This window comes from Salmo salar, chromosome ssa11, assembly GCF_905237065.1.
Source record: "Salmo salar chromosome ssa11, Ssal_v3.1, whole genome shotgun sequence".
Lineage (NCBI taxonomy): Eukaryota > Metazoa > Chordata > Actinopteri > Salmoniformes > Salmonidae > Salmo > Salmo salar.
This window is the reverse complement of record NC_059452.1, coordinates 15,857,464-15,872,485: the sequence shown is the minus strand read 5'-3', so window position 1 is coordinate 15,872,485 and position 15,022 is coordinate 15,857,464. Positions and strand designations below refer to the sequence as shown.

The window sequence follows — 15,022 nt, the reverse complement described above, 5'->3', positions numbered from 1 at the left end:
ACTCTTACCACCTGGGGTCGACCATCAGGAAGACCAGGATCCAGATACAGAAGAAGGTGTTCCATCCCAGGGTCCCGAGCTTGGTGACAAACTTGGAGGGCACTATGGTGGGAGAGGACAGTGTGGCGTGCAATTGATATTGCATCATCTATGGATCTGTTGGGGTGGTGTGCAAATTGAAGTGGGTCCAGGCTATCTGGGAAGATGGAGTTCATGTGTGCCATGACCAACCTTTCAAAGCACTTAATTATTACAGATGTGAGTGCTACAGGAGGGTAGTTAATGTGGCAGGATGCCTTAGAGTTTTGATGAACAGGAATGATGGTAGTCAGCTTGAAACGTGGGGATTGCAGACTGGGACAAGGAGAGGTTGAAAATGTCTGTGAAGACGCCTGCCAGCTTTTCTGCACATGCCCCGAGGACACACCCTGGAATACCGTCTGGCCCTGCGGCCTTACGAGAGTTGACCCACTTAAAAACCTTACTCATGTCAGCCTCAGAGAGAGATCACCCAGTCCTCTGGCTCAACGGGGGCCCTCATGCTGGGCTCCGTGTTGTTTTTGTCGAGGCATACATAAAAGGCATTGAGATTGTCTGGTAGAGAGACATCGTTAGGCAGATCATGGCTAGGGCTTCCTTTGTAGTCCAAAATGTACTGTAACCGGTATAATAGGATTCCACCTTGTTCAGATCTTACCCTTTTGCTTGTTCGATAGCTCTGCAGAGGTCGTAGCGGGACTTCTTCTACGCATTCGTGTCCTCAGCCATAGCCTCACGATTGGCTGCTATAGCCCTGTGAGCAGTAGCACTGTCCTTTAGCTTAGCACGCACCTCTGTGTTAATTCAGGGCTTTAGTTTGGGGAAGCAGCAAACCTTCACTGTGGGGATGACGTCAGTGATGCATTTCCTAATTAACCTATTCCAGTCAGCGCTAGCAAAGCAGTCCTGTAGAATAGCTTCTGCTCCGGTAGACCATTTTCTATGGAGCACATCATGGGTCTTCCTGTTTGAGCTTTTGTTTGTAAACAGGAAGCAGGAGTGGCGCGGAATTAAAATCACCGGAAACAAGAAAAGCAGCATCTGGGTGCATGGTTTCCTGCTTCTTTATAGCCTCGTACAGTTCATCAAGTGCCAGCTTGTTATTGTTGTCCTGATGTGGAATATATACAGCAGTCACAATAACAGATGAAAAGTCTCTCGGGAGGTAAAAAGGTCAGCATTTGACCATCAGGTATTTCAAGACGTGAACAATAGGACGAAACTCCCTTCCACTGCGCTACAGTCTGCACAACATTTGCTGCTGATGAAGAGACTTACCCCTCCCACTCTGGATTTCCCTGAATCCAATATCCTGTCCGCTCGGTGAATGGAGAATCCATCAAGTATCTTGTCTGAAAGCCATGTTTCAGAAAAACAGAGGATATTGCAGTTACGAGAGTCCCACTGATCACAAATCTGCGATCAGAGGTCATCCATCTTATTATCAAGTGGCCAATAGAATGAAGGGAACTGGTGGCTGGTTTTCCTTTCGCCTTCGACTCGCCAGGACGGACACTCTCCTGCCTCCTTTTCACTGGCGTTTCCTCTTGGGTAGCCCGAAGATTTGGTTGGAGGTACACAAAGAGCCCAGGGCAGATGAGTCAAACTTGTAGTTGAACCCAGAACTGAGTTAATGATAGCGGAGACATTTAGTGCAAACAACGTAGATAAACGCCAAAATAATAGCTAAGTTGGGTCGGAGCACGCAAGACGGCAGCCATACAATACAGTACACTGTCATATTCATATCATATCTTCAAAAGTAATTTACCTTTCCAAGCCCTATTATCCACTTCAGAGTGGATCACCTGACAGCCCTAACAGACACATCTGGCCCTCAGAGATAAAGCAGCATCTGTTCTGTGGTGTGATGTAGTGTGTGTGTGTGTGTGGTGGGGGGGCTCAGTGCTGTATTCCATTATGACCCATTACCTGAACGACTTCTCCTGGTCCAGATTGCTGAGCGAGTTGGCTTTAGGAATGCATGCGCCTGGTTTGGTGGGCAGATCTGCTGACTGTGGGAGCAAGATAGAAATGCAAAAAAAATTCCTGGAAAAGTAAACCTTTACGGACATCACATGTACCAATCAAATATAATTAGGAGAGGTCAGGGTCAGGTAACCCTGTGAGCATTACCAGTGCTTAACTTGGACTGAAATAGGTTCTGGTACTCATTTTATGTGCCGGTACTGTTTGCATTTAGGTGCAGGAGCTCCACAATACTTTTGAGCTAATATTCTATAAGAGGAACAGGAGCTCAGGCAGTAGAGCATTTGAGCTCGTGCCCAAGTCAAGCACTGAGCATTACATATGTGCACAAGAGTGAGGTGTTTTCCAGATGCTTACCCTGAGCCCGACGGTGTCTCCTGCCTCCTTGGCTCGGTCCACAGACACAGAGCGCTTGTTCTCAAACATCTTGACCCTGGACAGCACCGACTGGGCCCTTATGGCCGGGTCGTCCTCCAGCTCCACTCTGGGGGGAGGGGGAAGGGGATTGGGGGCTGTAGTGATCACCGTGTCCCCAGGTGAGGGACGGAGAGCCTCTGGTTGTGGTTTGGGTGCGGGCACGGGGGCGTCAAAGCTCATGATGGGTTCATACTGTTGGGGCGGGGGCTTGTAGCCTCGGTGCTGAGGTGGTGCCTGGTTGTAGGCAGGTCCTGGCCGCTGGGCAGGCTCCCCCTGGTAGTATTGTTTAGGGGGCTCTGGAGAGCGTGTTGCAGGGGGATACGGGTGAGGCTCCTGGTCGTAACGTAGAGGAGCGTAGCCCCCTGGGACGGATGGAGGAGGCTCATCGTAGCGGATGGGTCCGGGTCCTGCTGGCTTGCCGTAACGAGGTCGTCCGTTGTAGCCCAGCGGGGTCTCATCATAGCGCAGCTGAGGGGGGCTGTAGTCTCGCTCGGGTCCGTCTTCGTAGGACAGCCGGGGGTCGTAGCCAGGCCCAGGGGGGTGCTGCTGCTGGTGGGGTGGTGGGCCAGAGGTCTGCTGGTTGTAGGGAGGCCACTGGTCATCGTAGTGAGGCACGTTTTTCTCGTGGTGCAGTTGAGAGTCGAAGTTACGATACTTTGGTTCCAGGTAGCCACCCCCGTCGTAGCGGTTAGGCGGGTGATCGTAATCTCTGTACGGGTGTTGGTCCTGGTACGGAGGCTGGGACTCGTATGTCATGGGCGGCCCCATCGCTGGAGACGGCTTTACACCACCATGGTTCACTCTGACTGGCTCCTCCAGGTAGGGATCTTTCTTGTACATCTGAGGAAATAAACAATGGAAGAAACATATTGTGAGTAATGGGACAAGAGCAACCAGTAGCACACATCCAATAAATAAATGTGCTTATAAATATAAGAATCAAGTAACAGAAGGCAACGTAGAATATTAAAACAGAAGATTAATAATGGCTGAAGGAGGAAGCAGAGAGAGGAAGCAGGGAGACCTGAAATAGAGACACTCAGAGGTAGGGGTTAAAGGTCAGGTCAAACAGAATGCAGGTATGAATGTCAGATCAGAGCAGCCAATACACACAGGAGATCTCAATATATATACAACTTACCACTTTAGTTTAAACAGCAACCCAAAAACAAAACTAACAAAGTAGATACAAAACAAAATAAAAACTTTATCTTGATAACATTACAAGCCAAATGAAATTACTGCATGTCCCCCGCACAATGTAAACCCTATTAAAAACCATGGCATTTGAAAAGTAGCCATTGAACAAAAAAAGTCATTATTTACATTAACTTCATGGGATGTTTAAAATCCATAAAATGTATACTCCACAGTTGGAGCGGAATGGCTACATTTCAAATTCAGGGAATAAAATGTCCAATAAAATATCCAAAATACTGATTGATAACTTGAAGAGAATGTCGCCAAATAAATCGATATAATTAAAATGGCCCATTCAGCCTGCATCAACCAGTACACCACTATCATCAGCTCTACTGCTACGTTTAAACAGAAGAGAAACCAACTGAAACATGTTGTAGCCATGCAAAGAGGGTAAGCAACAGTGAGAGCCTCAGGTTCTTCGCTGCTCTTCTCTATATAGGTACCACACCAATGCAGAAATCAGTCTATATTCTCCTCCAAGAAGCCCACTGTTGTTTACGAGTGCTCAGACACACACAGTCTCTCTCTCTCTCTCAGAAGCACACAGTGGACAGCGGGCAGGCATGCAAGAGTGAAAGGAAAGCGTGGCGGGCGGTACACAGGCAGGCAGCGACAGGCCACAGCAGACCGACAGCGGGGTCGGCCGGGCCAGGCCATGTCCAGACGATGGGTACCTGTGGTTCTGAACTGGGCGGTCCGGATTGTAGGGGTTCGGGTTCGAGCGTTGGGGCCGGGGCCAGGGGCTGAGCTAGATCAGGGGTGGGCATCCTAAGCCTGTCAGCCTCGGGGCCGGGGCCTGGGTTGGGTTTGCTCTGGGGAGCAGCGATAGGGCCAAGGCTTAAACCATGGCTCAAACCCGCTACACCATTTACAGTGTTGTTGACAGCAGTGGGCGCTGCCTCTGTCTCAGCCAGTAACACAGGCTGCTCAGGCTGCTGGGGGAGGATAGGCATGGTGGCCGGAACAGCCTCTGCTTTCTCATTCTGTGAAGTGGTTCAGAAACGTTTAATACACGGTGCTACTGCACGAGGGAGATACACCCTCACTAATGTTAACGTTACAGCGTAACACAGCCTGCTCTGTACCTCCTCCACCGACCAACTCAGTAACTCACCATCCTCGGACCAAATTCAACTGATGGCTTTAGATGATCAATCTGCCACGTAAGAATTCGTAACAGGACAAAGTTTCTGTTGTTAATGTAGTCTGATTGGACTTTAATTCTAGATTACAGTACAATGTTTTCCTTTTCTTTTTTTCTCTTTTACACATCAGAAGACAAACTTTTCGTGGATATCATAACGGCCGAATTGACCCAGATAAATACATTAACAGCAATACGTGGTTAACACTGACATTTCCAACATGCACATAATACTTTCTGGTGTCACGGTATCAGTCCGAATCACAAGTAAAACAACTAGGAAGAGCACATAGGTGGGTACCGATACAGACACTTGACAGACACAAAACTTCGTCTCCTCAGTGAGAACATCGACATCAACAAAAACAGTCACACTAACACAGGTTGTGAATACTGATTATAACAGTCACACTAACGCAGGTCGTGAATACTGATTATAACAGTCACACTAACGCAGGTCGTGAATACTGAATATAACAGTCACACTAACTTGGGTCGTGAATACTGATTATAACAGTCACACTAACTTGGGTCGTGAATACTGATTATAACAGTCACACTAACTTGGGTAGTGAATACTGATTATAACAGTCACACTAACTTGGGTCGTGAATACTGATTATAACAGTCACACTAACTTGGGTCGTGAATACTGATTATAACAGTCACGCTAACTTGGGTCGTGAATACTGATTATAACAGTCACACTAACGCGGGTCGTGAATACTGATTGTAACAGTCACACTAACGCAGGTCGTGAATACTGATTATAACAGTCACACTAACGCGGGTCGTGAATACTGATTATAACAGTCACACTAACGCGGGTCGTGAATACTGATTATAACAGTCACACTAACGCAGGTAGTGAATACTGATTATAACAGTCACACTAACGCAAGTCGTGCACAGGTCGTGAATACTGATTATAACAGTCACACTAACGCGGGTCGTGAATACTGATTATAACAGTCACACTAACGCAGGTCGTGAATACTGATTATAACAGTCACACTAACGCAGGTCGTGAATACTGATTATAACAGTCACACTAACACAGGTCGTGAATACTGATTATAACAGTCACACTAACGCGGGTCGTGAATACTGATTATAACAGTCACACTAACACAGGTCGTGAATACTGATTATAACAGTCACACTAACGCGGGTCTTGAATACTGATTATAACAGTCACACTAACACAGGTCGTGAATACTGATTATAACAGTCACACTAACACAGGTCGTGAATACTGATTATAACAGTCACACTAACACAGGTCGTGAATACTGATTATAACAGTCAAGCTTATTCTTGCTTTTTTTATCTTTTTTTCTTCAAGAATAAAAAAACACAAACAACGATAGTGAATAAATACTTAAGTGGATACAAATTTTCTTTCCATCTTTTTAGTTTTTCTTTGTTTTGTGTTAGTAGATAATACTGTTTTAAAACACTGCTTCAATAGCGGCGCCAGAACACCCTCCTCACGCACACCACGGATTCGAGACAACAGGGCAGATGCACGGCTCTCATAAATGGTACCTGCTGGGCCACTGGTGCCTTGAACCCGGCTGGGTCGATCCGGTTCAGGGGGTCGGGCTGCACTGTGTGCTGGTACCCGCCGTACCTCAGGGGCTCCTGGATGACTGGTGGGTCCTCTCGGACGGGCTCCGAGGAGCGGGTGATGGCGGGCTCAGTGGGCAGGCCCACCTCGTCGTTCAGCGTCTCGTCTAGTTCCTGGTCGGTGTAGGCCCCGCCCTCTGTGTCCGTGTCCTCGTAGTCGGAGGTGTGGCGGCTGTCCGTGCTGTACATGGAGTACTCACTGCCCGGAGCCGACAGGTACGACAGACGGTCATCATGCAGATCCAGGTCATCATCTGGAGCACCGTCCGCCTGGGGAGACACGATAGGAGGAGAGCAGGGGAGAGACGGAGGGAGAGGGACAGGGGGAAGGGAGATAAAGAGCAGAAGCAGCAACATTACAGTGAGGAGAGACAGAGAAATGAATGGCAAAGAAAAACGTATTCATGCACAAAATACATTGTATATTAAAATTGTCTGACATTAATTTTGAATACAACATTTTCATTCAAATGAAATGTATTGGTAAGTGTTTGATGATATTAGTCTCGGCGCTGAGTGTCCTACCTTTCCCTCTGAAACCCACACCAGCTGGTTCTGCTGCTGTTGAATGGTCTCCTTCAGGGCACCGTACCACCCGTCATTCATATTATTCATGTTAATGGTGGCTTGGGAAGGATAGAGACAAGAGAAGGAGCAGAGACAAAGCACCACTCAAATGAACACAGACAACCGATAACACAATTCTCATAATCACTGTGAAAAGCTGCTCTCACAACCTCATGAAAAACCATGCTGATTAACACATCAGAGCCCGATAGCAATGGAACGTTGAAAACACCATGCAGAGAGAATGGTCCCTTATCGTGCCGTTGGAGCATGTGTCAATACTGATAGGATCAAAAGAAAGGAAGCGCTGATCTAGGTTTATGTTCATGAAAGATCTTCTGTGTATAAAGTGACGCGGGAGGGCAAAAAAAGCGGCGCACTTAGCTGTTCTACGAGTGGTCTGTGGCAGGCGTTGCGAGTGCAACGTTAACGATGGTTTGGGGGAAACAGCTCGGAGATTTAACGATGCTCCTACGAAAGTTCTGACGATCAACTTAACCTTAAGATGCTTTTGGGAAACCGGGCCCTGAACTAGTAAGTAATTGATATGTCTATCATTGATTGAGATATTGATGACTCATTATTATTCTACAAGAGGGGGAAATTATTTCTAGTATGACTGCTTGTATCATCACAAAGTTGTTGTGGTGTGTAATCACCGGCTGCTGCGGTGTGTAAGCATTATATTACCACTGTTGTAACTATGAGCTGTCATGAGTCCAACAACACTCAATGTCTATAGCGCTGCCTGGCAGGTGTCAATCTGTTTGACCTTAAACAAATACCACAGGTGACACTTCTCTGTTGTTCTCTCTCTCACTCTAGGCTTGTTCTAAAAATACCAGGTAGTGCTTCATCTACAGACCAATGTGGAATAAGGGAGTAACTCAACATGGATGGGAAAGGAGAGGCTGGCTGTGCTCTCTGCTCTCCTGGGGTCTCTCTCTTTATTGCCAGCAGACGGTAAAAAAATGAAGAGACGCCTCCCATTTCATACGGGGCAGGGCCGTGCAGGGAATGGGAAATGACGGCTGGGGTCCTGTGGGAGGTTAGCTCGGAGCCCTGAGCAGCCCTGCCTGCGTGAGGAGGAGGGGACACAGAGAACAGCACCTCGCTAAGACACTGACTGTACTGTGCCACCGGCTGATAGTCCGCATCAGAGGCACAACTTTCACTGGGGACATGTCCGTCCGCCCCCCCCCACATTTTTATCATTGGAATGCAATACAAAACGAGGCAACGGTGTGCTTTAGGACCATGCGGACACCTCCGAGCGGTCGGGTAGGCTGTTTGGAGTGTTTATCCGACTGGATTAAAACCAAAGTTGCACCCCTGGTCCACACTACAGTACAGCACGCAGCCCTAGCCTCTCTCACTCCTGACAACTCCATCTCCCTCTGAGATACATTTTTTCCCCTACCTCCCACTCATCATTTCTCTCTTCCCCTCCCTCCCATAGAAACTCACTGGTGAAGAGGTGGTGGTTGTTCTTCCTTAGTTTGAGGGCTCTCTCGTAGAGTTTCCTGGCTGACTTCCTGGACTCAGGGCACAGCCTGGTTCTCATGGTCTTGACGCCCTGCTTGCTGTCCGGGTTGAGGAACACCACGATGGGGTACCACTGGGCGTAGTTCAGACGGTCCACAGCGTTGGGGGTGATGTCCAGCACAGCATGCCGGTCCTAAGGACACCCCCCATAAATAAATAATTCATATTTGATCTAAATATTAACACTAAAAGGTTTGCTCAGACTGCTGTTTTAGACTATATTGTTCATATATTGGTCAAATAAAAAATTTCATAATTCCATGAACACCAGAGAGCAGTAGTGAGCCATGGATGAGTCTACCTATGGATGTGTGTGTACTATATGCGCTTTAAGAGAAGATCTGTCTGTGAGTGCGTGTGTGTGCGTGTGTGCGTGTGTGTGTGTGTGTGCGTGCGTGCGTGCGTGCGTGTGCATGCATATCCGTGTATTAAGTAGTCTCACTCACCCGGTCAATGATCTGTTTAATGGTGTGGAGGCGAATGATCCCGGAGCTGCGCTGGTCTTTTCCTGCGTCTTTGGGCTCACTCTCTGCAGAGGGGGAGAAGGGACATTGTTACGGTGTCATATTACTGCAGAGCTCACTATACATCTCAGCTCATTACCTTCACCCTAATGCATGCAATATGCCTTAAGCACATTTCAAAACATAAAATAGGAGGTAGTGTCATTATGAATGTGCGCGTGCAACTACAGACATTACAGTATAGTATAATCCGTAATGCAGGAAATGTGTTACATGTGTGAAAAGCATTGAAGTGGGATAATGCACATTCAAGAAGATAGGGAATAATTTCAAATAGACTCATGAATCAAATTTAAAATGGATATAAAAGTCAGGGGAGTTAAGCAGGAATGTTCTTAAAAGGTTAATTATTTAAACATGGCTAGCCTGGCCTTATCTGTCTATCTGCCACCAGAAGGTAATGACCCTTTGAGAGGCCAGCTGACCTGGGTGCAGTTTCACTACTCAGATCTCAACACTATTATCACAGGATCTGGCCAGAAATGGCCTCTTATCTTTCACCACTCAACCCTACAAAAGCAGCATTCTAAATTGCAGTGTGCTAACATCACTAGCCCTTACAATTTCAGTCATAAACACACCAATGTCATAAGGCATCGTCTCCAATCAAATGTAAAAGTTGACATTTTAAGTACAGATTATGGTGTAATCCACACACAGACATTAGGGGCTTGGGAATTAATAATGAAGACTAGTACGGTCATGTATTATCTATAGGATATTGACTGTGCCATGGGTACATGCTCTATAACTAGCTATATTCAGTCATTCCACAACCTCCCGACAGGCTGAATCAGGCCATACATGACCAACTACAGAAAACACATCTACGGTACAGAGGGTAGGCTACCACCTAACTAACTAGCATGAATTAGCACTGATACAAACAAGTTGATGCACTTCATGACATACTTTCCACTCCTTCATGTTGCTGTGTTTCTGAAAAGAAAATACAAGGTTTACAGAGATATAGGTTACGCAAAATACGTCCAGGGCTGGAATCACTTTACATGTGGATTTTGGAGTAGTGCACTTAGGAAAATTGAAATTCAATACTGTTGAGGGTATTAGAATGAACACTACATGCTAAAGATGCTAGCTATTCCCTCAAATGGACCTGGAGTAGGCTGATGAGGGCACCCTCTAGTCTCTAACCCAGAGCTGCTCTAAGTACTGTGTTACTCCAGCTGTGTGTGTGTGTGTGTGTGTGTGTGTGTGTGTGTGTGTGTGTGTGTGTGTGTGTGTGTGTGTGACATAGCTGAGACAGACAGTGAGATGGCTACTAATGGCTAGCTAAAGGCTACTCACTGGCCAGCTCAAACAGGTCAGGCTCCTCCCTTGCCAGCTTCTCTCTTGCCACGTCTGCAATGGACCCAAAGATCACCACAGGCCTCAGGAACCCAGCTGGATAACAGAAGACACAAAACACCATATTTGACAGTATCAACACCTCTCAAGGCCGAATTTGTAGGCAACAAACACATGGCTGCATTCCAATTTCCACACTTTTAGAATGAAGCAATGTACTGGGAAAGCATTCTCAGTGGTACGCTAGTTTAGGTATTGTGATGTATCCATGGACCCTGGTCTGGAGATCACCTACCCTCTCTCAGCACCACCCTCTCATAGGCAGGGAACTTGGTCTGGACTGGCTGGGCAGACAGGTCCTCTCTGCTCTTCCTCAGGTTCCTCTTGGAGGTCCGCAGACCACGGAACCTCCAGAAGTCAGCCCTGTCGCCCCCTGGCGTTTTGGGGAGGGTATACTGCACACTGGACAACTGCTCTGCCCTGTGGGAGGGGGAACCGAGTGGTGTCAGGCAACGGGCAATGGATTCAATGATTGGATTTCAATGGAAACTGCCAACATGGCCTCAGTTTATTTTTGATTCATGCAGTTATCCAATGTCTCATTTTCAGCCCTGTTATTCTATACAACTTACCTCTATTCTTATTTATTTATTTTCTCCCCAATTTCGTGGTATCCAATAGCTAGTTACAGTCTTGTCCCATCGCTGCAACTCCCGTACGGACTCGGGAGAGGCGAAGGTCGAGAGTCATGCGTCCTCCGAAACACGACCCCCGCCAAGCAGCACTGCTTCTTGACACACTGCCCACTTAACCGGAAGCCAGCCGCACCAATGTGTCGGAGGAAACACCGTACACCTGGCGACCGTGTCAGCGTACACTGCGCCCGGCCCGCCACAGGTGTCGCTAGAGCGCGATGGGACAAGTACATGGACTCAAACCAGGATCTCTAGCAGCACAGCTAGTACTGCGATGCAGTGCCTTAGACCACTGCACCACTCGGGAGGCCACCTCTATTCTATTCTGAAATACTTCTATACCTTAATAGAACCTAGAATTCAGTAAACATTTGACTGAAGAGGACACAGGTATGGCCAGGGACACAAAGTGGCTGAGTAGCCCCGGTGCACCGCGTATAATGGTTACGTTGATGTATGCATGTGACAAATATTGGTGTCATGCTGGTATGTTGGGAGCACTGTGAGGTTCCCCTGTCTGCCCCATGGTGTGGAATCTCTATCTCTCTCTAAACATAGCCAGGGGCTGTAGATCAGGGAAGGGCTAGACACCAAGAGGGACTCTGTCAGCCTGCTGTTTCATTATGAATAGATAGTCTCCTACCCTCACAGGACTCATAGTGCAAATGCCTTCTCACTAGAACAGTTGTCACCCGTGTAATTGAGACTAGGGGTGATGTTAATGTGTCCTACTTTACACAGCTCAGTTCATCATCTTATGTTAGTGTTGTTGTTTACCATCTCTACACCGACAGCAAGGCTGCTGGTGTCTTATTTGACTAATGCCGTCGACCCCCTCCCCCCTCTAGCTACCTTACCCTCTCCTCTCCACAGAGTAGGCTCTGCTGAACTCGACTGTAACTCTACTCTAACTGTTCTTGTTGGGGATGATGCCTCTCTGCTGTATTCTACCTGTTCTTGTTGGGGATGATGCCTCTCTGCTGTATTCTACCTGTTCTTGTTGGGGATGATGTCTCTCTGCTGTATTCTACCTGTTCTTGTTGGGGATGATGCATCTCTCCTGTATTCTACCTGTTCTAGTTGGGGATGATGCCTCTCTCCTGTATTCTACCTGTTCTAGTTGGGGATGATGCCTCTCTCCTGTATTCTACCTGTTCTAGTTGGGGATGATGCCTCTCTCCTGTATTCTACCTGTTCTAGTTGGGGATGATGCCTCTCTCCTGTATTCTACCTGTTCTAGTTGGGGATGATGCCTCTCTCCTGTATTCTACCTGTTCTTGTTGGGGATGATGCCTCTCTCCTGTATTCTACCTGTTCTAGTTGGGGATGATGCCTCTCTCCTGTATTCTACCTGTTCTTGTTGGGGATGATGCCTCTCTCCTGTATTCTACCTGTTCTAGTTGGGGATGATGCCTCTCTCCTGTATTCTACCTGTTCTTGTTGGGGATGATGTCTCTCTCCTGTATTCTACCTGTTCTTGTTGGGGATGATGCCTCTCTCCTGTATTCTACCTGTTCTTGTTGGGGATGATGCCTCTCTGCTGTATTCTACCTGTTCTAGTTGGGGATGATGCCTCTCTCCTGTATTCTACCTGTTCTTGTTGGGGATGATGCCTCTCTCCTGTATTCTACCTGTTCTAGTTGGGGATGATGTCTCTCTCCTGTATTCTACCTGTTCTTGTTGGGGATGATGTCTCTCTCCTGTATTCTACCTGTTCTAGTTGGGGATGATGGCTCTCTCCTGTATTCTACCTGTTCTTGTTGGGGATGATGCCTCTCTCCTGTATTCTACCTGTTCTTGTTGGGGATGATGCCTCTCTCCTGTATTCTACCTGTTCTTGTTGGGGATGATGCCTCTCTCCTGTATTCTACCTGTTCTAGTTGGGGATGATGCCTCTCTGCTGTATTCTACCTGTTCTTGTTGGGGATGATGCATCTCTCCTGTATTCTACCTGTTCTAGTTGGGGATGATGTCTCTCTCCTGTATTCTACCTGTTCTTGTTGGGGATGATGCCTCTCTCCTGTATTCTACCTGTTCTTGTTGGGGATGATGCCTCTCTCCTGTATTCTACCTGTTCTTGTTGGGGATGATGCATCTCTCCTGTATTCTACCTGTTCTAGTTGGGGATGATGCCTCTCTCCTGTATTCTACCTGTTCTTGTTGGGGATGATGCCTCTCTCCTGTATTCTACCTGTTCTAGTTGGGGATGATGCCTCTCTCCTGTATTCTACCTGTTCTTGTTGGGGATGATGCATCTCTCCTGTATTCTACCTGTTCTAGTTGGGGATGATGTCTCTCTCCTGTATTCTACCTGTTCTTGTTGGGGATGATGCCTCTCTCCTGTATTCTACCTGTTCTTGTTGGGGATGATGCCTCTCTCCTGTATTCTACCTGTTCTTGTTGGGGATGTTGCATCTCTCCTGTATTCTACCTGTTCTAGTTGGGGATGATGCCTCTCTCCTGTATTCTACCTGTTCTAGTTGGGGATGATGCATCTCTCCTGTATTCTACCTGTTCTTGTTGGGGATGATGCCTCTCTCCTGTATTCTACCTGTTTTTGTTGGGGATGATGCCTCTCTCCTGTATTCTACCTGTTCTTGTTGGGGATGATGCCTCTCTGCTGTATTCTACCTGTTCTTGTTGGGGATGATGCATCTCTCCTGTATTCTACCTGTTCTAGTTGGGGATGATGTCTCTCTCCTGTATTCTACCTGTTCTTGTTGGGGATGATGCATCTCTCCTGTATTCTACCTGTTCTTGTTGGGGATGATGCCTCTCTCCTGTATTCTACCTGTTCTAGTTGGGGATGATGCCTCTCTCCTGTATTCTACCTGTTCTTGTTGGGGATGATGCATCTCTCCTGTATTCTACCTGTTCTTGTTGGGGATGATGCCTCTCTCCTGTATTCTACCTGTTCTAGTTGGGGATGATGTCTCTCTCCTGTATTCTACCTGTTCTTGTTGGGGATGATGCCTCTCTCCTGTATTCTACCTGTTCTAGTTGGGGATGATGCCTCTCTCCTGTATTCTACCTGTTCTTGTTGGGGATGATGCCTCTCTCCTGTATTCTACCTGTTCTAGTTGGGGATGATGCCTCTCTCCTGTATTCTACCTGTTCTAGTTGGGGATGATGTCTCTCTGCTGTATTCTACCTGTTCTTGTTGGGGATGATGTCTCTCTCCTGTATTCTACCTGTTCTAGTTGGGGATGATGCCTCTCTCCTGTATTCTACCTGTTCTAGTTGGGGATGATGCCTCTCTCCTGTATTCTACCTGTTCTTGTTGGGGATGATGCCTCTCTCCTGTATTCTACCTGTTCTTGTTGGGGATGATGCATCTCTCCTGTATTCTACCTATTCTAGTTGGGGATGATGCATCTCTCCTGTATTCTACCTGGTCTTGTTGGGGATGATGCCTCTCTGCTGTATTCTACCTGTTCTTGTTGGGGATGATGCCTCTCTCCTGTATTCTACCTGTTCTTGTTGGGGATGATGCCTCTCTGCTGTATTCTACCTGTTCTTGTTGGGGATGATGCCTCTCTCCTGTATTCTACCTGTTCTAGTTGGGGATGATGCCTCTCTCCTGTATCCTACCTGTTCTTGTTGGGGATGATGCCTCTCTCCTGTATTCTACCTGTTCTTGTTGGGGATGATGTCTCTCTCCTGTATTCTACCTGTTCTTGTTGGGGATGATGCCTCTCTCCTGTATTCTACCTGTTCTAGTTGGGGATGATGCCTCTCTCCTGTATTCTACCTGTTCTTGTTGGGGATGATGCCTCTCTCCTGTATTCTACCTGTTCTTGTTGGGGATGATGTCTCTCTCCTGTATTCTACCTGTTCTTGTTGGGGATGATGCCTCTCTCCTGTATTCTACCTGTTCTTGTTGGGGATGATGTCTCTCTCCTGTATTCTACCTGTTCTTGTTGGGGATGATGCCTCTCTCCTGTATTCTACCTGTTCTAGTT

At 47.2% G+C, this 15,022-nt stretch overlaps 1 protein-coding gene across 16 annotated transcripts in view; it reads right to left on the bottom strand.

Moving 5' to 3' along the window:
• LOC106562151 (tight junction protein ZO-1) overlaps positions 1–15,022 on the bottom strand; it is a 153,859-nt gene that overhangs the window by 21,959 nt on the left and 116,878 nt on the right. For 10 of the 16 annotated variants that reach the window (XM_045689077.1, XM_045689083.1, XM_045689086.1 and 7 more), the window contains 10 exons: positions 10,661–10,845; positions 10,366–10,461; positions 9,970–9,996; positions 8,980–9,062; positions 8,456–8,666; positions 6,947–7,047; positions 6,341–6,691; positions 4,323–4,631; positions 2,386–3,285; positions 1,972–2,054 (listed from right to left, as the gene is read on the bottom strand). In XM_045689077.1, the coding sequence (XP_045545033.1) occupies positions 1,972–2,054; positions 2,386–3,285; positions 4,323–4,631; positions 6,341–6,691; positions 6,947–7,047; positions 8,456–8,666; positions 8,980–9,062; positions 9,970–9,996; positions 10,366–10,461; positions 10,661–10,845 (2,346 nt within the window). The remainder of the gene's footprint in view (positions 1–1,971; positions 2,055–2,385; positions 3,286–4,322; positions 4,632–6,340; positions 6,692–6,946; positions 7,048–8,455; positions 8,667–8,979; positions 9,063–9,969; positions 9,997–10,365; positions 10,462–10,660; positions 10,846–15,022) is intronic. The other 6 variants (XM_045689081.1, XM_045689087.1, XM_045689088.1 and 3 more) reach the window with 2 other exon arrangements.